Source organism: Nansenia antarctica, assembly GCF_963989245.1.
Source record: "Nansenia antarctica genome assembly, chromosome: 5".
In the NCBI taxonomy this organism is placed as follows: Eukaryota; Metazoa; Chordata; class Actinopteri; order Argentiniformes; family Microstomatidae; genus Nansenia; species Nansenia antarctica.
This window is the reverse complement of record NC_137690.1, coordinates 9,071,569-9,096,867: the sequence shown is the minus strand read 5'-3', so window position 1 is coordinate 9,096,867 and position 25,299 is coordinate 9,071,569. Positions and strand designations below refer to the sequence as shown.

At 44.3% G+C, this 25,299-nt stretch overlaps 1 protein-coding gene across 1 annotated transcript in view; it reads left to right on the top strand.

Annotated features, from left to right (window-relative positions):
• Nucleotides 1–404: 404 nt before the first annotated feature.
• kcnt1b (potassium sodium-activated channel subfamily T member 1b) overlaps nucleotides 405–25,299 on the top strand; it is a gene marked incomplete at its 3' end in the record, with an annotated part of 55,690 nt that continues 30,795 nt past the window's right edge. Inside the window, exons 1-2 of the mRNA XM_080532599.1 lie at nucleotides 405–562; nucleotides 24,722–24,801. Of these exons, the coding sequence (XP_080388725.1) occupies nucleotides 468–562; nucleotides 24,722–24,801 (175 nt within the window). The 5' untranslated portion in view covers nucleotides 405–467. The remainder of the gene's footprint in view (nucleotides 563–24,721; nucleotides 24,802–25,299) is intronic.

Here is a 25,299-nt window from a genome sequence, read left to right as displayed (position 1 = left end):
CATCCAACCAGTTTGATTAAAGTGTGGCCAAGTCAAGGCACCTAACCTGGAATCGGCGTAGTTAGATGGTTCCATTTGATATGGCGATTGATGTTGTTGGTCTTATACACTTTGTGAATGCTTACTATACAACTCTCCTTAACTGTGTTTTCATCACCATGAGCACAAACATTCTGGCATTGACTCAAAATGAACAAATCCGTGACAAATATGCTTGTCTCTGCTGCTTTACCATACATGTAATGGAAGGTCACTGAGCGGGAGTGAATTGTACTGGGTCTGCGTGCTCTAGCTTACTGTTAACAATTCCAAATATAATTTCACTACGTGGCTATTCTAATCTGCTCTGTCAGTGACTCGACACCCAGTGATCCCCTCTGACTTCTGTTGTCAGGTCACCCACTGAGGGCGTCCAGAAGAACAACAGCAGCAACACTGGGGTTATTCTGGACATCTCAGCCCTCAAGATGGCGGAGGTGGACACGGAGGTGCCCCCTCTCCCGCCTCGCTACCGCTTCCGGGACCTGCTGCTGGGGGACCAGTCCTTTCCGAATGACGACAGGTACACATTGCCACGGGGTACTTATTTATTGAAGGGTCACAGTGTGTCTGTGCGTGTGTGTCTGTGCGTGTGTGTGTTGTCGTGGATTAATTAATGAGACTCAAGATAGGAACTTGCTTTAAATCTAGGTATAGTATTTATTGAAGAAAATGATCTTTACAGCTCGAGCGGACAGTCAACTTCTCAATGGGAAGTTTAAGAGACTGACACAAAACTCTCACATAGTACAATTGATATATCGTTAACATAGTCATAACATTGATAACGAGTCTGAGAACAGGGAGTAAGATCCCACAGGAACACTCCTCATGGAAACATACTGTCACATTCTGTGTGAAAATGAATACCACAGGAATACATACAATACATATAATGTTAAAACATTCATAAGATGAAAAAATCCATTACAGTGTGTGTGTGTGTGTGTGTGTGTGTGTGTGTGTGTGTATGTGTATGTGTATGTGTATGTGTATGTGTGTGCCGATGTGTCTGCAGAAGGTTCTCCAATCCTCCATGTTTTTTCCTCTTCATTATTGGCTCTCACCCTTAATTGGCCCAATATTGGCAAGACAGTCTCCAAGCTTCATCAAAGTGTTTAAAGGGAGGAAACTCTAAGAGCATTACAGTTGAGAGCATTAGAATTGAGTATCTCTGCTAGGAACCCTATGCTCCAGTGCTGTGGAGCTGTCCTTGTCGATGGTGCTGAAATGAAGGAAACTCTTGGGAGGGAGAATATATAGCGGAGTTTATGTTGCTTTACTGCAAGTGGGTATGAATAACCCACTTGTCGTATTCAGATTGACTCTTTAAACATGATTTTATTGGTTTATTGGTTTATTGGTTTTGGTTAAAACCAATGAAAAGGTTGATTAGTCTGTAAAAGGATAGTTTTCCCTTTATAACATTATAACATACTGTGGTAGAACAGAAAAGCTCCTTTAGCAACAAACTATTCCAACCTTGTTGCACTAAGGAGCGCTATAGGAGATCTTTTCTGCCTGCCGCAATAAGACTCAACTCCTCCTCTGGCTGTCTCGATCGGGGTGATCAGAGTCAGGCTGGGAGATGTTAAATCAAACATTCTACGTATTTCATTCTATTACGCAATTGCCACTTTATTTTGTTGTTGTTGTTGTTGTTGTTTGTGGTGTGAGCTGCTGTAACGCCTTAATTTCCAGATCCAAGACCTTTCTCAATCTTATTGGAGAGTATTCTATCAACATCACCAGCTGTGTTTTGACATATCTGTCTCCACTCGGCTAGACTGGACATGGTTGATTTGCCTTAGTTGAGCTGCAGAGACTGCTATCCTGAGGGTTGGAGTATGAATGTGCTTTTTTGCACAGCGTGGTGGATGAGGATGAAGGAGTTAGAAGTAGGTAATACTTCACACCTACAGTCAAATCAACACAATAGCAAACCATAAGACACTCCTGAATGGTGTTGGCAGTGGGTACAAAGCAGTACATTCTGTGCTGTTTTGGATGTATCAGATTTCACTGTGTGGATTTTGTTTGGACTGTTTGTGTTTGCTATTTAATGAGCTGTGAAAATTAATTCCCACGATGGGGACGACCCCCTTGAATCAGACTCTACAGGACAGCTGTACAAATAAATGAGCTGGAACACATTCTAATGTTCAGGAAAGGATAAAAGCTGGGATGAACGCCGCGTGTACAGCTGCCCTTGTAGTAATCAGTTACTATTACGCTTTTGCTATGGAACACATTATTGGTATAATGTGTTATTGAAAGCTTGGAATGTCAATGTCAATGTGATCCGCACACAGGGTTCATCTACTGTATGGGTCGATAATCGAACGATTCAAGACTTTCAATAACTGTCTGGTCTGATTGGCTTGTAGATCAAGTGTTTGTCTTCACCTCTCTCAGCCTCCCCCTTATAGGACATTTCTATCAGTGTGTTTCATGTGACAGATGAGGCCTGAGCTCATCTTCCACCACTAATAGAATTGATGTCTGATACAGTATATTGTAGCATTATTTCCAGCTCAAACTGGATTATGTTTTCCCATGGGAAGGAGTGATTTCTCTGATTTGTCCTTGTGGAGAAGATCCCCCCGATGGAGAAGATCCGTTTTTGAAGGCAATGTTTATTCAACATTAATCACTGTCAAGGAGAACACATTGTGTATCATAAGCATATCAAGAGTGTATTAAAAAAGGAGACCGTGGAAATCACAGTCAATGTGGTGGTGTCTTTAGCCCTATTCGCACAGGACTAGTATTATCTGGTGACCTCTGGTTATTTGTAATAATTACGAATTATATGCGCCACGCGAAGCACAGACGTCTGGGGGGGATTTCTAAATGACGGAGGTCACCTGTTAATACTAGTCCTGTGTGAATAGGGCTTTATTTCAGCACTATAAGATTATAATGCTATAGTGCTATGCCCTATTTGCACAGGACTAGTATTAACTGGTAAACTCTGTCATTTAGAAATTACCTCTGGTAATTTGTAATAATTACGGAGGTCGTCTGTGTACTTAATCCATCACCAATCGGTCATGTCGTAAAAATGTCAGTAAAAATTCCACCGCAAATTACCTACCATATTTCGCTGATTACGGATGTCCTGTGATAATAGTAATCCTGTGCGAATCGGCCCTTTGTTTTGCTGCGTGTTCGAGAACTAACCAATGCCTATTGCGCTCGTTGTTCATAAAGCGGATGTTACACAGAGCCATGACATCATATCCGGGGAATGTTCGGAAATTCCAGTAAAACACAGACTTAGTTTATCCCGTCCGAATGCGCCACATGAAACACAGACGTTGGGGGGGGGGATTTCTAAATTACAGAGGACACCAGATAATACTAGTCCCGTGCAAATAGGGCTTAAGTCTCAAAATCTAGATCTACTCTCTCTTGTAATTCTAACAGGAAACACTGTGCTGCTGATCAGTGTCTCATTGTTGAGGGTAATCACAACTGGTTGCCGGGCTACCACCACATTTTGTCTCCTTTCTACATGTGTAATTTTGGGATATTGCCATGGTAAAGTGGAGAAAAAACGTTGCATCTTGTGTGTGTGATCTTCCCTAGGTGATCATGGCTCTGAAGAGCATTCTCACACTCACATGCAGGCTTTAGCAGCATGTGTCTAAGAACATTATACAAAATGGCAAATGGAATTATTTTATCATTTGCTGTAATTGCTAGTTTCCAAGCTCCAGAGCATAAGCAGAAATGTTAAAAAGTCATTTGTGGTTTGGGTATGCTCTATTAGGTGGCATATGTGCTCGGCTCACTGCTGCGATCGCCTGCATGTCTACAATGTTGATTATCTCCTCAGTCAAAGTCTTGGCTGTAGAACCTCCAAACATGATGACCACCTCAACACACCCTCTCCAACTCTATCTGTCAAGGGGGGGAAGAGGAGGAGGAGGAGGGGAGGGGAGGGGAGAGTCGGCGGGCTCAGCCGGCGCTGTCTCCGTTTCTGATGCTCCACAGGCAGGAGTGTGAGCGTGGGCGTTCATAGGGGAATCTCCTTCCTGAGCTGTCATTATCTCCAGGGTTGGATGCCAGAGGGGCGCACAGGGGCAGGCTGTGTGGGTGCTGAAGAGGAACAATCACATCAGGGCCATGGTGGGGAGTGCGTGCGTGTGTGCGTGTGTGCGTCTGTGTGTGTGTGTTTGTGTGTGTGTGTGTGTGTGTGTGTGTAATGTACGGTATGCTCTGTACTAAGAGACTTTCTCTTACTCTAAATAGGGAAAGCGGGAGACTATCCTGTAACACAGTATCCCATGTCTGTAGGATCGATGTACTGTACATCGTGAGTGTACAGCAGTAACGGTGTGTAACAGTGTGAGTACATGCGTGGGTGCGTGGGTGCGTGCATGCATTCGTGCGTGTTGGGGTGCTGAGGAGAGGGGGCGGGGGGTCGGGGGATACACAGTATGTAACCGTGTGTGTGTGTGTGTGTGTGTGTGCATGTGCGCGTGTGTGTGCGTGCTTGCTTGTTGGGGTGTTGGGTGTGTTAGATATTATTCATGTCAGAAATAGAAATGCGATGCTGCAGTAAGCTTTTATGTGATTGGAAACGAGGGAAAGAACAACGGGGTGATGTGGGAGAAAATTGGTTCCATTTATCTTCCCTCCCATGTATGAATTTGTTTTTCTTTCCCTGCATTTTTCAGCATCCCTGCATGATGCCGATGACAGTGATAGGGATAAGTGGTGCTAAGTATCCACCAAATCAACCATAACTGCTCCTCAGAGGAAGATTACCCCTTATGAGTGTTGACCTTACTCTGAAGCAGTTGTTTACTCATCAAATAACAGGCAACATGTGGCGTCTAAGATCTTTGATCTATTCTCTCATTTCTATTAAGCTGTATTGTCTGTGGGAAACATTGATAATATTGTTTTAGCTGAAATTCCACGATATAAAGAACAGTTTTCTATAAAGCTAGCAGTAGTGCCAGTTTAGACTCGGAAATATTGGGAGCAATTAGCAGTAACGATTAGCAGTAAAAACAGGCAATTAGCAGTAAAAAAAGAAATACATAGGGCAAGAGTCTGATTGGATGATGTCTACTGGCAGTGTTTAGCGATGATGATGATGATGATGATGATGACGATGATGATGACGAAGGGGTCTGAAAGGTTCAGAGGTTTAAGGACTGTTATCTCCTCTGGATGGGTCACGATTAACAGCGGCACCTACATCCTGTACAGCAACTGAAGTGTGACGTGTGCATGGAAATGGCGAAGTGATGCTGTTGCTGACACAAGGCCTCCACTTCAGCTGTGTTGGCTGTCAGAGCCTGGAGTCTAGACCATAAGTAGGATTACTCACCCTACCCAGTGAGTGGGTGGGCCATAGTTACAGCAGCTCTCAGACTTATGCTCTGCGGAGGCTGGCTGCACGATGTGTCTTTTAACGCGTTGTGTTTAGTGAAATTAGAGTGAAAGAAGTGAAAATAGGTTAATGCTTTGGGCATGTGCTATGTTTGTTCCATGTCTGGTAACTATGTTTTTTAATGGTCTTCCACACCGATTTCACATTCTTTTTAAGAAATATTACATTGCCGGGCGTTCAAGACTGTCTCATACAGATTACCCAAGCGGGACCTTCAATTAAAGTGTCACGTGGCAGTGAGAGAATGGACTGGGGAGGATTGTGTTTCATAGCCTCCTAATGATGTTCTCCCTACAGCCTCTGCCTCCTCTGTGTTTGGTAATCCCTGGCGCATTTCACAAAAGCGCACAGGTTTTGTCTTGCCAATTTAATTGGATGACAGTGGTGGAGCCTTGGTTGGTTGTCAGGATCAGTACGCTGCTAAGATGACTGCACCTGGGGAGGAATTATGCAATGGAGTGGAGTGGAACTAGGAGTGGAACTAGGAGCAGAGTGGGACTAAGAGTGGAACTAGGAGCAGAGTGGGACTAAGAGTGGAACTAGGAGCAGAGTGGGACTAGGATTGGGACTAGGAGTGGAACTAGGACCAGGGTGGGACTAAGGAGCAGGGTGGGACTAGGAGCAGAGTGGGACTAGGAGTGGGACTAGGGGCAGGGTGGGACAGGTTTCTTTGAGGACAAGAGGAAATGGTTCCTTCCACTGTTGTTATCTTGACGATATCCTTGAAGATGTAATTATTGTAGTGAGTACAAATCAGTCAAGACCATCTATTATTTGCATGTGACTAGGCCAAGAAGTAAAACGATAAGCTGAAATGATTGTGTAATAGTTTAATATCTCTAGTTCTCTTGTCTGATTTCCCTTGATGGGCCAGTAACACTTTTAGTTCAATCCAAAGCATATTGCTGTTCGTGTCTAGGGATTATGACATTATTTGAACAGCTCCCCTGGCTCCCCTTAGCTAGTCGGTTTTACACTGTGTTCAAACTAATGTCCTTTCTCAGTATGATTGTTTAGACCCCTCCAATATGAAATGCAATACAATTGATTCAATTTGCACATCTGAGCATGTCTTGTCTTAGCAACAAGCATGAGCACCACTGCAGCAACAAAAGGAGCTATCCATAACAGTTTAACTAACACAGGGGATAAAGGATGTTGTTATCTAATAAAACTTGTATACTTGTCAAATCTAGGCCTTCATGTCGCATGAAGAATAACTACTGTATGTTGGAGCTCGCAAGTTATTTTCTCAATGTAAATGAGAACATCAACACATGATCATTTTAATAAAGAGCAGCCTCTTTTTTGTGTATTCATTTTATTCATGAAAATGTCAGCTTTGTTTGTTTTGTTTCCCTGAGAGCAGTGTTTTTGCATAATTTTAGTAAGGTTTGAGAGGGGACATAAGTGCAAATTCTGCCCATCTGGCACTCCAGTGCTATCAAATCCTATTTAGACCTAGGTGTGTAGGCTACTCTGTGCCATTGGAAGTGCCATTGGAACTGCTCCTCGTATTGAGCTTGAATTCAAAGCAACAGGTATTTCTAGTTCTGCCACAACATGTTTACAAAAGGTTTGTCCAGATGTATGCCTTGATCCATTAGGGAAAGTCATGTTCTCCTGGGTCGCAGTCCCTACCTGTGTGTGTGTGTGTGTGTGTGTGTGTGTGTGTGTGTGTGTGTGTGTGTGTGTGTGTGTGTGTGTGTGTGCGCGCACGTGTGTGTGTGTGTGTGTGTGAGTGTGTGTGTGTGTGTGTGTGTGTGTGTGTGTGTGCATGTGTAGGTGTTTGCATGCAAGGTGTGTTGGTGTGCGTGCGTGAGTGCGTGTGCGTGTGTGTGTGTGTGTGTGTGTGTGTGTGTGTGTGTGTCATTGGCCTCTCTATACTCCTTTCAGGCCATGTTATGTTGAGGCAAACAGCTGCTCGGCTGGCCTGGTGTGCTTGCTCATCATGTCATAATGGGTTGTAACACTAGCGCTTTACTGTGCCTCTAGGTTCCCATCTGCAGCAAAATGGGGGAAGTGATGCATGACCAGTGATTATAGGGGATCAGGGGGCCACGTCCCCTTGCAGTCTTGAGCACATTGTCACCCACACTTTTACATTGCAGTTAGATTTTCTGTTTCTGTTCTTCACAGAATACATGTATTCAGCCAGCCATGACTTTTACCTAATGGCTGGAATCCGTTTCGGTATGTCTGCTCCTTGTGGCAAATTGCTGCTATTACTCAGTGCCTCCCAGAATAAAGCATGCAGTTCCGTCCACCACCACACGGTGTCTCTGTGTACTCTCTGGTCCTCTCTCTTCAGTGTATTTTCTTCTCTGCTTTTTTCACTTTCACTTTCACATACCTCAGCTTCAAGGGCTGTCACCTATAGCGATTGGTACACGAGCTCAAAACGTCAGCAGTCTTTTCATTCACTCTAGCTTCATTCTCCATCAATAAGATACATCATCTGAGAGAATTGAAAGCTGATTCATCATCACAAGTAAATGAACCCTCATGATCTGCAGACAGTTTGTGACAAACTGTGTTGTTGTTGGATTCCTCCCACAATCAAGTATTTTTGTCTGTTATGACATTGCTTATAATGCATAGTGACATTAGTTGTGGGGGCGTGGGGGGGTGTCATTCAGTTGTTGTTGTTGTTGTTGTTGTTGTTGTTGTTGTATATATTACGTGCTATGCTATGCATTGTACACCAGTATTATAATAATGCAGTTATTATATAATAATGCAATTATGAACAGTAATGAAGTAATGCAGTGCACCTGCTCAAATACTGAGTGCTGGTCACTCATTTGGAAGAAAAAAAAAGTAGGCTACTGCACACTGTAGTCTGTAGCTATGGAACTGCTCTATCTCTGGGTGTTCTGATGGGAGGTGGTTTGATGTTATTCATGCTATTATATTAGATAATTCATGTTTTTGATGTGTATCAGATCGAGTGAAAAGCTGTCATCACAGAGAGGTCTCAAAGCATAACTGATAGATCACCTCACACTCTTGGTATGTCATCTAGTCGTCCATTTGATTTGAACAACAGCAATTATTAATTTAAATACTATGGAATAATGGCATACACAAGCATAACGTGTTGCCAGTTTGGGACTGGGACTATTTAAGAGCTTGCAGCAAAACCTGAGGCGAATTGAAGTGTGCATGTGAAATACATCTTTCATCACAGCCTCTGTGCATCTTGCATCTTGCAAGTTATGTAATAATTGTGCAGCTTGCGAGCCTATAATGGCTGAATGAATAGTTGACGTTATGACGCCGTCCCGAGACCCAATGGGACCTTATATCTCCAAAGGATGGAGGAATGCTCAATCACCAGAAGAAAGCAAGCCTGATGCTTTCCCCAGCACTTTCTCAGAGGATGTTGTAATGTAAATGCAGACGGCAGGGGAAACAAGTCTACCTTGGTTTTGCGGTGGTTCTTGCAGTGTTCGCTGATTCCTTGAGCTTGCATTGACAGAGGCAACATTATTGGGCATTTCTCTTGGAGCGGGAGGGCTGCTATGGCAGGCGCTAAACTGACGCCGTCTCCCTCGGAGATAGACCCAGACGTCAAGACCGAGGCTCAGAGAAAAACCCCGGAGCCCACCTGGGTCAACCCATCGATGCCGATCCGGAATATGGGCTCTTTCGGAAGCGATGCTGGGCAAAGGTACCGCAGACCCCCGCATGAAGCTGCATGCCACAAACCTGCACCATCCCCTAAAGACCTGAACGCACGGCGGTGAAGAACATTATACAATCATCCTCTTTAGGCAACGTATTTAGAATGATCAATATTATTATGTACAAGCCTATCAATTATGTATATTCAGAGATTTTATCAATAGGAAGAATCATGAATAATTGGATGACATAACGGTTGCACGCCGGGGAACCGTTGTCTCCACTCTGGCAATCATATTGACAGATTGCGCGGTTTATGAACCTGATTTACGACAGATTGTGAAAGCTGATATCGCGTAGTACAGTAGCACAGTAGAGCGAATCGTCTCAATATTGGACTGCCCCCTCCTGTCAATAATATTCCTCTCAACGTCAGGGCTTTTCTGTATTCACCATGTTCAACGCTTACTTCAAAGTAATTCGGGAAGATGCTGCAGCTCTAACACTGCAACTATAGTTGACTAAATCTATCAACACCGTGGGTCCTATTCAATAGGGAAGATATCATTTATTAATTACGTGTAACGTGTAACAACGTCATGCAACAAACGTGTGATGCTGACATACTGCCATTCCTATGCTGATTCCAATACTGAATGAAATGAATTGCCATTTGAGATTGTATCTGCTCTGTAATGCAAACCACAGTTGATATTGTCTGTATCGCAACTCTAAAGCTGCTCTGGAGTACGACCTGCTGTACAGCATCATTTGGAAGTCAAATTGCAGCTCTCTGTGAATTGGACAGCATCCAATTACCTGCTGCCTGCAAAACAGGCTGGTGTGAAATGTTCTCCTTTTCTTCCAGCACTGTGTGCAGGGACATAAGCTTGCCATTCTCATCCCATCTCCCATCAGTTTACTGCATAATTGAACAATGTTGTTTTGGCCTGGAATGTAGCAAAGCTATAGGGGCAAAGCCAATTGCTTGGTGCAATGTGATACATCTTTCAGCTCCTGCTTATTCTTGCCAACTGTTTCATTTGCTAATAACTAGTTTGACAATGTACACATTATGCGTAATTGAAACCCCACCCCATACAGATCCTTTTTTCTAATGTAAGTGGCTTCCACAACTATGCCAAAATAGTGACATGCAGGGCCAAATGTTGTCAGCTATGGAGATTACAAAATAGCGAATCTACTATGAAAACAACCGAGAATGAATCCAACTGCTTTCCGCCCCTCCACATATGTCTTTCTAAGCTTTCATACTCTCCCATCAATAATACAGACTATGAATTCTGAGCGACACTGCTGCACCAAGTCCATTTAAAATGCAGCAGTATGTCTTTTTGTTTTTTCTCCTCCAGTCTGAAGTACCATAGACGATAGCAGCACATCGCGCCTCTGCAATACCCCCCCCCCCCCCGTTCAAACTATCTCCTTGGTTTAGTTCCTGTTGTGCTCTTCCCGTCTGACACACTTAGAACGATGTCACGGTGTGTTACAGTCTCTGGGACGTCACCCTGAGCTGAGATGCAGGTGGCAGTTACAGACAGTCAGGGAGGGGACGCCGCCATCCCCAGGCTCTGAGATAGAGACGCTCTGGAAGCTGTTGAGAGTAAAAACTTTTGTGGATTATCCTCACCAAAAGCAGGCAGGGACAAGATGGTGGTTAAGATGATGATAGCCAACTTTGTTTGTGATTATGTACCCGGCTTTTCAAACTTATGTACCCGGCTTTTTTTTGTCTGCATACCCAATTTGTTCTTGTTCCAGGGTCCTTAGCTCAGGACCCTGGAACAAGAACAAATTGGGTATGCAGACAAAACTGCACACGACTGAGTAGATTTCCATGTTTTAGTTTTATACAGTAGCTGCAGCCGTATGGAGAGTAATGGTTGATCGTTGATGCATTATCAATTAACCATGTCTGGTTTATATCCCGTATCTAATCCGATTGGTATAATGTGTCCTTACAAATGTGTTAGCGGTGTAGTAGCTACAGTAACAAACACCCCTCTCTCTCGGCCGTTTCTCACCACTGAGACCGCCGCAGACAGGATGTTGTCAGGAATCAGAGTGTCTCATCATGGATAGTGAAACATGATCAGCGTGAGACCCATGTGCTGAAGGGATGGAGAGAGTGCGAGAATCGATAAACTGGCCCATTTCCATTTAAAACTAGTTTATTCATTACTGAATTATTTATCTACACCAGCCATGACCTGATGCGACATAGGACTTCAAAACCCTGGTTTGTACAGTCTAACCCAGATGGTTTGATCTTCAAGAACACAGAGAATAGCCTAGTTTATGAGTGCACTGTTAAAGTTATGTATGGCTATAGCCAGAACTTTCTTCTTGTGAAAGTTAGGAAAAGAGATTAAGAGCATGGATCAATTGAAACTACTTTTTTTAAACTCAGGTTTCATAAGATAAGACGGGGAACAAACCGAAAGGCTTACTTCTTCTGTATTTCTGAATCCTCCAGACAACCAACTGTGCTTTTATCTCATTTTGACACATTTTGACATTTAACATTTTGGCATTTATCAGACGCCTTTATCCAAAGCGACTTACAGTAAATACATTTTGTCTGAGTAAGTGAATCATCTATCCATCAGTCATCATAAGAAAAATAAATCTATGCTAGGGCCAGGGAAACTGTCTGTACAGAGGGGCTAGTGGGAAGACATCTCATCTAAGAAGTCGCCAAGTTGACCTGGTGGACACGATAGATAACGATGTGAAATTGGACAGCATGGAATTCGAAGGTGGATAGGGACAGGTGTGACAGTGGAAAGAACATTATGTGTCCACTTAGGTTAGATGAGATGCCTCCCTCTCGAACAGAGAGCCTAGGGGAATGAGAAAAGGAGTAGGCATCAGAGAGGCTGCCGGAGTAGCTGTGTTTTCCAGTGTAAGGGACATGAAGCAGGTATGGCCTGAGATAGCCTCTCCTTTCCAGACCGCTGACTTGCAGTTTCCAAGTCCTCCCCTCTGAGGACATGGTCTGTCGAACATGGAGGGTAGATTAGATTAGATGGGTTGCGAGCAGGGGTGTAGCATCTACAGTATGTCTACAATGTCCTCCTGAGGGATGAAATAACAGGAATGGGGAGAAAGCACCTAGTTGATATTTGCCGGTATAGAGATAGAGGGTTTGTGGGTAATAGAAGATATACTGTAGGTAGGTTAGGGGCAGCTGTAGCTCAGGAGGTAGAGCCGGCGTCTAGTGATCGCATGGCCGGTGGTTGGTTTGGCGCTTGGGCAAGACACTGAACCCCAAATTGCTCCCAATGAGCGGGCCGGCGCCTTGCATGGTAGCTCGCCGCCATTGGTGCGTGAAGGTGTGTGTGAAAGGGTGAATGAGAGGCCATTGTAAAGCGGTTTGGAATAAGGCGCTATACTATATAATATATTATATTATAAGTGCAGTCCATTTACCATTTACCATTTAGGTAGCGCTCAATACACTCAGAGTAGTGGGGAAAAAAAACAAATAGAATGAAAATACTTCCTCTCAGGCCTTCCTCCATGTACTCCACAGATTGACTCCTCCATCTTCGTGTCAGGAGGCTGTCACAGAGGCTGATGCTCTTTGACCGCCGGATGCAGCTGCTCCCTCCTAATGGTTAGAATGACCAGACAGGTTTCACCCCTCACTCCAAACAAATGTATGTAGTCTTAGTCAAGGTTAGTAGGGACTTAAATATCTTACAGAATAGTTTCAGGTCCTCCCACTGGAGATTGACAGCAAAAGGGGCGGCTGTGGCTCAGGAGGTAGAGCCGGCGTCTAATGATCGCAAGGTCAGCAGCTCGGCAGTTCGAACCCTGGCTGGCCACGCGTCACGGTGTCATTGAGCAAAGCACTGAACCCCTAATTGCTCCAGGGTTGCCGGCTATGGCGGACCGCTTGCCTAGAGCATAAAATACCAAATTCCAACAATTGACTGACAAGTTGATTGCATGGCAATATATATATTTATTTATTTTCATTATTTTATTCTTTTTAATTGGCTTCAAACAGATAGCTTTCAACAGAAACTATCTCCCAGGGCTTCAGACAAGATAGCCACAGAAATATACCAACAACGACACGCTGATTTTAAACAAGATTAAATGAACTTACTCAGGCTAGAGACGGGCTTCGCCACTCACTCCAAGCAATTATAGTCACACTCACTCATTCCCACGCACTACCCTATCCCATAGTCTTAAACACAGTCATCTTCTCCTGATAGGTCCACGCTGAACTTACATAACCTGACATTGTAATTATGATGATAATTACGATAATAATACATATTACGTGTGAAGCTTCTTCTCAGATGGTATAAAGGACGCTCCACCCTGCAATGCCTTCTCAGCATGGGCATTGTTAATTATAAAAGCATTCTGTAGAAGCCAGCAGGGACGGGCTAGCGGGGGAATTGAAGGCTTTAGCTTGTTTGTTGTGCTGGCAAGGGGGCAGCTTTTTCTGCTAAGACTAATTGAAGTGACTGAGGTATGGAGAGGGCTGCACTAAAACTACTGAAGGCAATGTTCCCTCTCCACTGTCTGGTCCATTATATATATATATATATTTATATACTCTGTCAGGACTCAAGGACTATTTCTCCCTCGGTTCTCTTCCACCCTTCATTGCGTTATGTACTAGTCAGCTATTGTTTATTGTAGAGCCTCTAATGCATGTAGTGATCATTTACTGGCGATAGTCTCGCCATCAATCTAATAGGCTCGCCTGTATGCTGTAGTTCGCTGATTGTTGTTTTGAAAATGCAAATCATGTCACTGTACTTCAAGAGCAGCTTACATTCAAAAACACCTTGTTAAATCCAAGAGCTTGTTAGCCTGTTACTACACAATGGTGTGTGTGTGTGTGTGTGTGTGTGTGTGTGTGTGTGTGCGTGCGTGCGTGCGTGCGTGCGTGCGTGCGTGCGTGCGTGCGTGCGTGTGTGTGTGTGTGTTTTCCTTTGGTATAAAGAAAAGGAATTAAAGAGTTAACATAAAATATTCTTGCAATATTTCATACAGTATCTAATCCATTATCATTACACTAAGTGCACTTAAATTAATTAATTACTGAAATCTGTTTATTCAGTGTGCTGAATTTAATTTAATTTATTAATTTTAACCTTTATTTAGACAGGTAAATCCCATTGGGATAAACAAATCTCTCGTTACAAGAGAGACCTGTGGTGGCAAGCAATATTGACTGGCACTTTTTACAGTGCTATAATTAGTTGCTACGTAGTGCACCAGAACATATGAACACAACATCACCATAAACCTCAACCAGTGTTGTTATGTCAGTGTTCTAACTCAAAGTGCAAATAAACCACTGGTTGGTGCTAGTGTTTCTTTAGATCTTGCCTGATAGCTGTGCACCTGTGTATGGTTTTGTTACTTTCGAGCAACTCTGGTTTAAATTAATGAGCTCTTTTAATATGGTCCTTTGGGGGTAAATTATGTCACATAATTTGTTGTCATTAGGCTTGGATTCATTAGGCTCGAGGGGAAGCAGTTTCCCATCAGTTGACTTGAAAATATGGCTCCTATGGTAACAACCTCCTGGTTGTTGCTCATGATCCGTAATTGACTTTTTAAAAAGCCTAGGTAGTCAAGGAGCTAAAGGCTGACACAAACACAGTGGGGGAAGTACGTATTCAACAATGTGTTGCCACTAATGAGTTCTCCTACCTGTGCTAAATGAGAATCAGCTGGGTTAGTGCATATTAGTGGGTAAGTACCTCCACTCTGTGAAAAAGGGTTTCTGACCTCTGAATGCAAGTAAACAAAATCATTTGTCACCAAACTTTCCTGCAAGAAACATCCCATGATGGGTAGAGGCAAAGAGCCATAATGCTTTTATTGATGTGTTGAATACTTCCCCCACAGTACATTAGTGTATGTGTGTACGTGTGTAAGTGTGTGTGTGTGTGTGTGTGTGTGTGTGTGTGTGTGTACGTGTGTACGTGTGTGTGTGTGTGTGTGTGTGTGTGCGTGTGTGTGTGTGTGTGTGTGTGTGTGTGTGTGTGTGTAGGTGTGTGTGTGTGCGGGTGTGTGTCTGTGTGCGTGTGCTTGGAGGTGTGTGTGTGTGTGTGTGTGTGTGTGTGTGTGTGTGTGGATACAGACTGGTGAGGCCAGGATGTGGGCTTCAAGTGGCGTTGGCTAACTCAGACAGCTCATGCAGACAGTTCTATTTCAAGCAGAGTGAGTTGTGTTGTGAGAGCGAATACATAGCCTCTGTGGTCATGGTCCTCTGTGGCTCAGTTGGTAGAGCAACGTGTTAACAACATTTAGGTTGTGGGTGCGATTCCCGCTGCGACCATATATACTGAAATGTATGCACTCATTGCAATGTATGCTAAATGGCATATATTATCCCAACAGGAAGAACTGAAAACCAATGAAAATGACTTTACTTTAGGCCTATGGTTATCACCAGGATCTGTTACGAAACACAACATAGTTATGGTTGCAGTGTTCTGAATCGAAGGGGAACCTCTCTGAAGGTTATGGTGAATAGGCTCTTCTGACAGAGACAATAAGCTCGCTCTAGAATCTCTACCTCGGACAAGGACACAGGGATACACGAACGGACACACAAGGATGGACACACAGACCATTTTTGGCACTCCAGATGACTCTGCCAAAAGCCAGCGCTGGGAAGTGTAGTTTTAAGCCCTCTCTTTTGTCAGAGGTGGATGGAAAACTACAAATCCCACTAGTCCTTGAAATTACTGCAGTAAGTCATGTGCCCCCCCCCCCCCCAGGTGACAGGATGGTAAGCTAATGTCAGAAGTAGCTTGAATTCAGAATGAATAAACAAGCAGACCGGGTTTATCCGTTTGGTGTTTATACTCTGCTGTTATTGGCTTGCTGGATCTGCTGTGAGGAGGTGAGAATCAATTTGCTCCAGCATTGCATGCAGGGTAAACAGAGTCTGTCAGTCAGGTTAGGATGCATCACTACCAGCATCAGTACCAAGGTAACAGAAACTTCGGAGAGAGAGTGAGACAGAGAGAGTGTGTGTGTGTGTGTGTGTGTGTGTGTGTGTGTGTGTGTCTTATCTGCTGTGAGCTAATTAAAGAAAGGAGAACATCTGTGTATAGCAACCCGTTGCGCACCAAAAAAGCATGTTACAGTCAGATAACATCTTTTGTTGTTCATTTCAGAGCTTACACATGCCTGAATGGCCATCCAGCAGTCTGGCACTCTGAAAGGCATCTGGTATCAACACCATGCTGTTCACTACCATACATAGGCTTTATTTGGTGTTCCCCCCATAGATGGTCAGTACTGTATGAGTATTCATCCAACAGACTATCTATTGACTTTTATTACATATCAACTGTAGCTTTGCATGTTGCAGTTTACACACGTGACACACGTAGATGTGTCTGTATACTCCATCTATAGGGGACTATGAGGTGTTGTTGAGCAGTAGAGGCTGGTGGTGGTGGTAGAAATTGGAGGACAGGCTCATTGTTTGATACCATTACTAGGAGGCAAGTGCTTGACAGCTGAGGGAGATAGTGGGTCCCATAAGAGACTCTCAGGTGTCCAGGTCTAGTTAGAGTCAAGCAGAAGGCATTCTTTTATTCCATGTGTTTACACCAGAGTGTTTACACCAGAGTGTTTACACCAGAGTGATGACGGAGGCCTCTAGTGGCTTGACTCAAATCCCATCCTGATTGTAATGTACAGCAGCCCTCTACTCTAGCTATCGATGTGAAAGGGAGTTGAGGTGAGGACTGGCCGTGACTGTTCAGTGTTCAGATATGAAACTCTTATACTACTACTACTACACTGATTCAGAGGCTTTGTTGACAGAGATGCTTTGATCACATGCAGGCCAAAAGTACAGTGCCTTTGGAAAGTATTCAGCCCCCTTAGTTTTTTCCACATTTTGTTGTGTTATAGACTCAATTTAAAATGGATTCAATGAAAACTATTTGCCATCAATCCACACACAATACCCCAGAATGACAAAGCGAGAACATACATTTTTGAAATTTAGGTCATCAACAAATCTCTCAATGAGTTCATTTCAGTCCATCTTAATGCAAGGATAATAGTTCGTGTAATCTTGGAATTAATATCTTCTAAATCGTCTCTGATTTGCATATATAGACAGTATATAGCTTCTTTTTTTTTTTTATCCCACTGCAGGGTTCATAATGTAAGTGACATTTTCAGAGAGAGATTTGTCATATCTTTTTAATGTTGCAGGCGTTTTGATATTGTTACTTTAATGCACTTGTCTTCTGCTGTAGCCTACTGGTAAATCTTCCATATTGGAATGTAACACAGTTCCTACGATGAGAGTGCACTATGGTTACTGACTTAATTTCTCTGAAATATTATTTCAGAGAAACAGTTTGACAGTTTGACAGTTTGACAGTTTGACACATGACCGTTGGATTCTCAGGTACATCAACATTACCATCCACCTCATATAATCAATATTCCGCACTATGTCAAGGTCACCCCTGTACATCCTTCTCAGGCTACAATGGATTTGAATGCTGACGCCAGTAAGATCGACCCAGTAGGTATCCCACCATCTCCTGTGGTTTGCATTCAGAATATCCTCCTGTCTGTCCACCAAACAGGTGAACCATGGTGTCCTCCTAACCCTTGTCAACCCTAATATCTTTCCTGGTCTCTGTGATTCTCTGTGACTGCATGCTACTTGCACCCCCCGAGCAGCTTAAACTGTAAATCACTTTTCTGGAGTGTGGACTCAAAACGTTTTGGGAGTTCATTACTTTTCGGGTCAGCGCACCTGTTCTGAGAGCACAAGTATTTTCATGCTACACCAAACCAACTTTTACCTCCTGCCCACCCCTCACCCCCCATGCTCCCAACTGTTACCTCCTGCCCACCCCTCACCCCTCCATGCTCCCAACCTTTACCTCCTGCACACCCCTCACCCCCCATGCTCCCAACCTTTACCTCCTGCACACCCCTCACCCCCCATGCTCCCAACCTTTACCTCCTGCCCACCCCTCACCCCCCATGCTCCCAACCTTTACCTCCTGCCCACCCCTCACCCCCCATGCTCCCAACTGTTACCTCCTGCACACCCCTCACCCCCCATGCTCCCAACCATTACCTCCTGCACACCCCTCACCCCCCATGCTCCCAACCGTTACCTCCTGCCCACCCCTCACCCCCCATGCTCCCAACCATTACCTCCTGCACACCCCTCACCCCCCATGCTCCCAACCGTTACCTCCTGCACACCCCTCACCCCCCATGCTCCCAACTGTTACCTCCTGCCCACCCCTCACCCTCCAAGCTCCCACACTGCAAAAAATCAGCTCTCAAAAACAAGAAAATACAAAAAGCAATACACATTTTATTGGGGGAAATATTACGTAAAATAAGCAAAATACCCCCTGTCTCCCATGCTCCCAACCCTTACCCCCTGTCCCCCACGCTCCCAACCCTTACCCCCTGTCCCCCATGCTCCCAACCCTTACCCCCTGTCCCCCACGCTCCCATCCCTTACCCCCTGTCCCCTTGTCCCCTATGCTCCCAACCTTAACCTCCTGCCCTCCCCTAACCCCTCATGCTCCCACCCCTCACCTCTTGAACCTCTCTCCCCATCCTCCCACCTTGTACTTCCAGCCCGGGCCTTGCCCCACCCCCATCCTCCCACCATTCGCCCTCCTAACCTGTCCCTATCTGTCCGTGTCCCCATGTGTTGTGTCCCTGTGCCCAGGTATCAGGAGGAGTACAGTATGGACTCGACCAACGCCCAGTAAGTTCCAGGCCGGCATCAGGCTAGCATGGCATGGCATGTGTGTTGTCAGCGACCGGAGAGTTGATATAACACACGGCTTGCTCTTCTCACCCTGTCAGCCACCTCACCAGATGAAACGGTTGAGCCTGCGATTGTGCCGTCAGTCATTGGGGGAGTTGAGAGGATCCGCTGTGCCTCACGCCTCACTAACACCTAAAGATTATGAGGATCTTGCAGGTTTTTGCAGTGGATATTCAGCCGTTGGACGACCTGATACAGGGGCTAACATGCTGACATGCTAATGTTATTGTACTGTAGGCATTAGAATGTACTTACAGTGCTTACTATGTACTGCAGAAGGGCAAGCGGGTAATTGATTAGCTTCTAAGAGAACGTCCATCAGTGTCAGCTTGTCTGATAAGTGCTCTGTCAGTGTTTCACTGCAAATGTGTGCGATAAAGGTGTCTGCTGAATGCCAACATGACATTCAGAGAGATGATTATCAAGGTGCCCTGAAACAGATACGGATGACTGAGATCACATTATTGTATACATAAATCAATACAGTGGCCCATAATCACCACCACTGAATAAAGCAGCAATTTATATATGTGTGTGTGTGTGTGTGTGTGCCTGTGTGTGTGTGTGTGTGTGTGTGTGTGTGTGTGTGTGTGTGTGTGTGTGTGTGTGTGTGTGCGCGTGTGCGTGTGTGTGTGTGTGCGTGTGTGTGTGTGTGTGTGCGTGTGCGTGTGCGTGCGTGTGTGTGTGTGTGTGTGTGTGTTTTCGTGGCCACTATGCTTGGAAGTTATTTGCTTTCTGAGGTTTGCGTCCAGTCACAGAAGTGGACGGTGCTCCTTCGGGAGGCTAAACATTAAGTGGTTTAGAAGGAAGCGTGCTCCCCTTACTCTGGAGGTGTTGACCTTTGACCTCCAACCCCGAGCTTCTCTGGGTAGAAGTTGCCTTTAGGCACAGATATAGCATCAGCCCACCCTTTCCATAACCTAACTTTAATCATTAGGTACCGCACCGCAGAAACCATGTCCTTCTCTGTGCAGATGAGATTTTATGAGGGCTTTTTGTTATGATGGAGCAGACTCACCAGAGAGCTCCGCTGGTCACCCTCAGAGTGGATTCAGACTGCACAAATACTATCTACGCTTTTCGACATTTAGATTTCCGTATTTTCTCTTTGATGTTTGTTTGCGCTTACAGGCTCAAGCTATTTCTTGCTATGGCTTGCTTGCCATTCACGGAGACAGAATGAATGAAGCTGGGTCAAAACGCAGGGTCAAGATGGAATTGGGTTTTCCTCACAAAATTATCTACCATTTAGTTTTCTGCTTTTTCTTGGCAAAAAAAACACTTTTATGCTCGAGAGGCAGCGCACGGTCTTGATCTGATTACGGCTTGTGTCAGAATGTACGTTTGATCCCCCCTCCCTTTAGTGGGCTAGGAAAATCTGTAGTAAGGTTACAGCTTGTACCCTGAGCATATCAGACAAGGTTTAGTTCCTCCCCTGAGTGCTCTCTGTGGCATCAGATATTTATAAGTCAATCCTTGTTTTGAATAAAGTTAGTTTCATGGCCCTTGGCATTAGATCTTAGTGCTTTGCTGACTTATTATTATTTACATTTTATTTCTGTTATTTGTTGTTTTGTGATGGTTTCTTTTTTGTTCATGCTTTGTGTGGACCCCAGGAATAGTAGCTGATAAAAAAAAATCTAATCAAATCAAACCCTGATCCTACAGCAGTCAGTCTGGTGATCCACACCATTGGGTGGCCAACTCTGGTCCTTAGACATTGTTAAGCTTGACATTTTGCTCCTCAGCTGCGACACACCTAGTTACACAACACATTCATCCAGAAGTTCAATGTGTTAATCTTGGTCTGGAACACTGCACACGCTGCGTCCCGGTCTAGAAGAACACAGTTGACCTTCCCAGATCCACACACTGAAAAAGCGGAAGTAGGTTGACCAGCTCTAGTCGACTGGCAGAGAGAGAGACGGGGCGTTCCACAACTTCATATTCATGTCTGATATATTTATAGAAGCTGCCCGACGCCCTTATAATACAGTGTCAGACGCACGATTGAAGACAGGAGGCCTGAGGAAATGATTGATGAGTCCTGCTACTGTTTACGTGTCAAAGGAAAATACGAAATCTGATGTGAGACGTGACAAAATGCAAGAGTGCTGCAACAGGGGAGGCTGGTGAAGGATGCGTTACTATGAGCCCCATCCTCCGATCTCTACCTCCACCAGCCTCCCCTGTACTGCAACCACACACATAGGTTTATTGCTTCAATATTACGGGAAACATTTATTTAATGGTGTTTTGGAGATAAGAGGAGTGTACAGTTGGTACTTTAGTCCAGACGGACTGGCTGGTGTGGTTTCCCTAAGCACAGTACTTAACTCTGACCATTAAGAGATGAAATTGATGACTGATAGGGAAATTATGGCAGCTGTATGCCTTTCATCAAACAAGCCTCACCCTGCTTGAAATGATGATCCCAAGTGTGTACTGCACTGAACGGTACTGTTGTTAGGGCGCAGTTCAGTCTCTCCTTATGGTTGTCTAGTGTGTCTCAGAGAAGTGGCGTTCACTGACCTGGCTAGTCACCTGTGTCTGTTGCTGCTATGCCTTTACTGTAAAACAGTCAACAAAAACCTAATGTTTTGTCAGTAATATGGTACTGGTGCTCTATGGAGCATCTGTGTTTACCTTCAATCAAAGGTTTCACATCTCCCAGCAGATGATGCTGAATCAGATAACAGAACATTTTAAGCAGCTCTGTTCTGTTCTGTTAGGCAGATTAGCCTGCGGCCCAAAATCTGCTTGATGTTATTTTACAGTGCACAGCGCAGATAGTCTCCAGTTCACTGCAACATTCTGGGCTGCATAGATGTTTTATTCTCACGTTGGCAATTAGTTTAGTGTGTGTGTGTGTGTGTGTGTGTGTGTGTGTGTGTTTGTGTGTATCTGTGTGTGTGTGTGTGATGTTTTATTCTCACGTTGGCAATTAGTTTAGTGTGTGTGTGTGTGTGTGTGTGTGTGTGTGTGTGTGTGTGCGTGTGCGTGCGTGTATGTGTGTGTGTGCAAGTGTGTGCATCCCTGCGGGTGTGCTTGTGTGCAAGTGTGTGTTTTCGTTATATGTGTATGAATCATATTTTGTCCCTGAATCTAAATATAGAATGTACTGTATGTTTAACGGTGGATCCACATGAAGTGAATGTGCATGTGTGGTGCATGTTAACACCGCTTAGTATGTGGATATTCACAGTGTGTGTGTGTGTGTGTGTGTGTGTGTGTGTGTGTGTGTGTGTGTGTGTTGCACAGTGCATTGGGCACACAATGCCTTCTTATCTAAAACATGTCCATGCCAGAAAATACAATAAGAATGGAGTACAATGGCAGGGAACGTGAGGTGTCTCTATGGTTACGTCCCCACACATTATACAATGCATGGGCCATCTCCCTGAGAATGTGATCTTGCCATTAACAAGGATATTATCATGAGACACTGTACAGTATGATCAAATATGGTATGATATAACAGTTGACAATGTCTGATAAACAGGACTTCAATACTGTAGGCTTTAATAAAGTTGCAATGTTAGCTGTCCTGGTTTTCTTTTAGGTGGTTATTGTTTGATCTCCAGTCAGACTTGAACAGCAGTCAAACGTTATTGTTTTATTATGTTTGCTGCCACCATATATAAGGATATTAACTTCTGTGCTGTAGCCTTACTGTTAAACATGAAGATGGCTGAACAGGTCATGCTCCTGTGTACACTAACAGCTGTGTCAATGCACGTTGTCATGATAAAAGTATGTCAACATGCATGTCCGTTCGTCACTTGATGTCAAAAGTTATTCGCATTTGAGTCTTTATGTGCATGCGTGTACAAGGCATTGTGTGCTGCGTCACACATGTGACAAATGTGTCCTGCCTTGAAGCTGTCTCCATGGTGATGTGGTAGGGAGAGACAAGAGGGGGAGATCAGTTAGCACACACCACAGCTCTCTCACCCCCCCCCCCCCCCCTCTATGTGCCTCCTCGAGCTACCACACGTCAGTGTACAGATCTCTGACCCCCCCTCTCTCTCGTTGTGCCACCCTGAGCTACCACACATGTCAGTGTCTCTCCTCCCTCCTCCCCCCCTCTCTCTCTATGTGCCAACCTGAGCTACCACACATTATCAGTGTCTCTCCCCCCTCTCTCTCCCCCTCCCCCTCCCCCCGCCCCTTTTTTCTATATGCCTCCCTCAGGATAAGGATGCAGTAATTGCCCTCCTCCTCTCTCTTCTCCTCTCCTCCTCTGCTCTCCTCTCCTCTCACCCTGTATTCATCCTGTCAGACAGAGACAAGGCTCTAGAGGCTCTAGAGGAGCTGAGAACCATTATTGTTCCTCTCCATGCTCATTACAGGTGGCAACCTCTCTATTATAGAAACAGAAATCTCATAGGTCCTTCCACTCCCCATTCGGATTAATATATAGATCAAGAGGTTACAGTACACTGTTAGCTAGCTATCCCATCATCTGTGACCCATTTCGTATTAAACACATTATTGTGTTGTAGGCGTCGTTGTGTTGACAAATGTTACAATGTGCTAGCATGTGCTGTAAATGTGTGTGTTTAATGGGACCATCTTATCAATTATGAATGAATTGTACTGAAGTTGTTGATCCATAAGCCATATGACGTCATCGCTCCTGACTAATTCAAGAGCTTAATGTCCAATGGGAGTGCTGCTGGCCAGCGGATTGCCTATTAAAGATTCCCAGGTGATGTCACAGCGCTGGGTAGGGTTTCGCTAAAGGTCCTCCTTCCTCGTCAAAACATCTTGCAGTTGAGATGCCTAATGTGCTTATTATATCATAGGTTTTCATAGTACATTATTAGTAATAAGAATGAGTAACGACATTATGAATCATTGTAGTGATGTGATTTCCTACATTATTAAACAACCCCCATGCCCGGTTTTGATGCTGGGTGAAGTTGTAGGCTTACCAGAAGTAAGATCTGTGATTATTTAATGTATTATTTATTTAATTGCAGGGTGTGGGGGAAGAAGAGACATTATAACGATGCTCCAGACGACAGTGTTAAAAACATAAATGCTGTCAGTTAGAAGGACCACTACCGTTTTAGAAACATGTGTATGGGTTAAGAAGTGAAGAAACCCTCTGACGGTGACTTGAGACATAGACTTGAGGAATGGCTTGAGGAAGAGAGGAATAGCTTTGATGCGTGCAGGGCATTTTAACTGTCAGTGTTGTGTCCTTGTGTTGTCAACACATAAGATGAATGACTCTGATGTCCTCCAGGTGGTTTCACACTATTCACTTTCCATCCGCTTTCCAAAAGATTGATCTCCACACTGGTTACTTGGCCAACTTCTTTTTTTGTTATAAATCGATCAGTTTGGGTTGTAGGAGACCAAGAGAGATCCTGATGCTCTGTGGTTCATTTTGCACTAAGCCCATTAGAAGAAAGCACCATCGACGCCAGAAGATGGAAATGGTTGGGCATCTGTAATCTGCTCTTCAGAAAACAAACCTTTTCTTCCGCAAACATAATGTATCCGCTTTATTATCTGTGTTTCACGTCCCTCGTTGTTTTACATTAAGCCTCTTAATGTAATGGAAAACAGGAGTGGTTTGTGAACTGATTGTATCTTACTCCCGAATGCTTTAGAGTGTGTGTATGTGGTTCAACAACGTTGGTTGGACAAAGTCAAGACAATTATGTCTTCATATCATCATAGAGTATGTTTTAAAGAGCTAACCGCCACGGTATTTGAATGAATGTAGATTGATGCATGTGATGTGACTTTCCCTGCCAGCCTTACTAACAGGTTGTGTCTCTCTACAGGGTGCAGGTAGAGTTCTATGTGAACGAGAACACCTTCAAGGAGAGGCTGAAGCTTTTCTTCATCAAAAACCAAAGGTCAAGTAAGTACGCTAGTACGTAAGTACGTTAAAACTCACAAAATACCAATAACTATATGGGAATCTTACTTTAGGGCCTTGAAATTCCCTAGGGAACATCGATGGAACCTCTCCATCCTCTCCGGTCTAGTGCTCTCCGATCCAGTTGTTGCCATGACAGTGTGTGTATGTAATCGCTGAGGTGGAAATACATAAAAAAAAAACACCAATGCAGACAGAGAACACAGCTTCAGTTAGTTTTGTTTTTTTGTGAGTTCTTTTGTGGCATGGGGCTGTATCTCAGACATGCACAACATGCTTCTGTGAGGACAAAGCATCAGGTCTTTTGTTAAGGGAGAGGCTGTTGTCATTCTTCATTACAAGATAAAGCAGAGTGACAGCTATAGGGCCAGGGTGGGATTATAGTGACAGCTATAGGGCCACTAAAATCCCTCTCTGAAAAAGACATTGTATCTGTCATAATATGCTGTGTGTGTGTGGGGGGGGGAGGGGGGGCGGGGG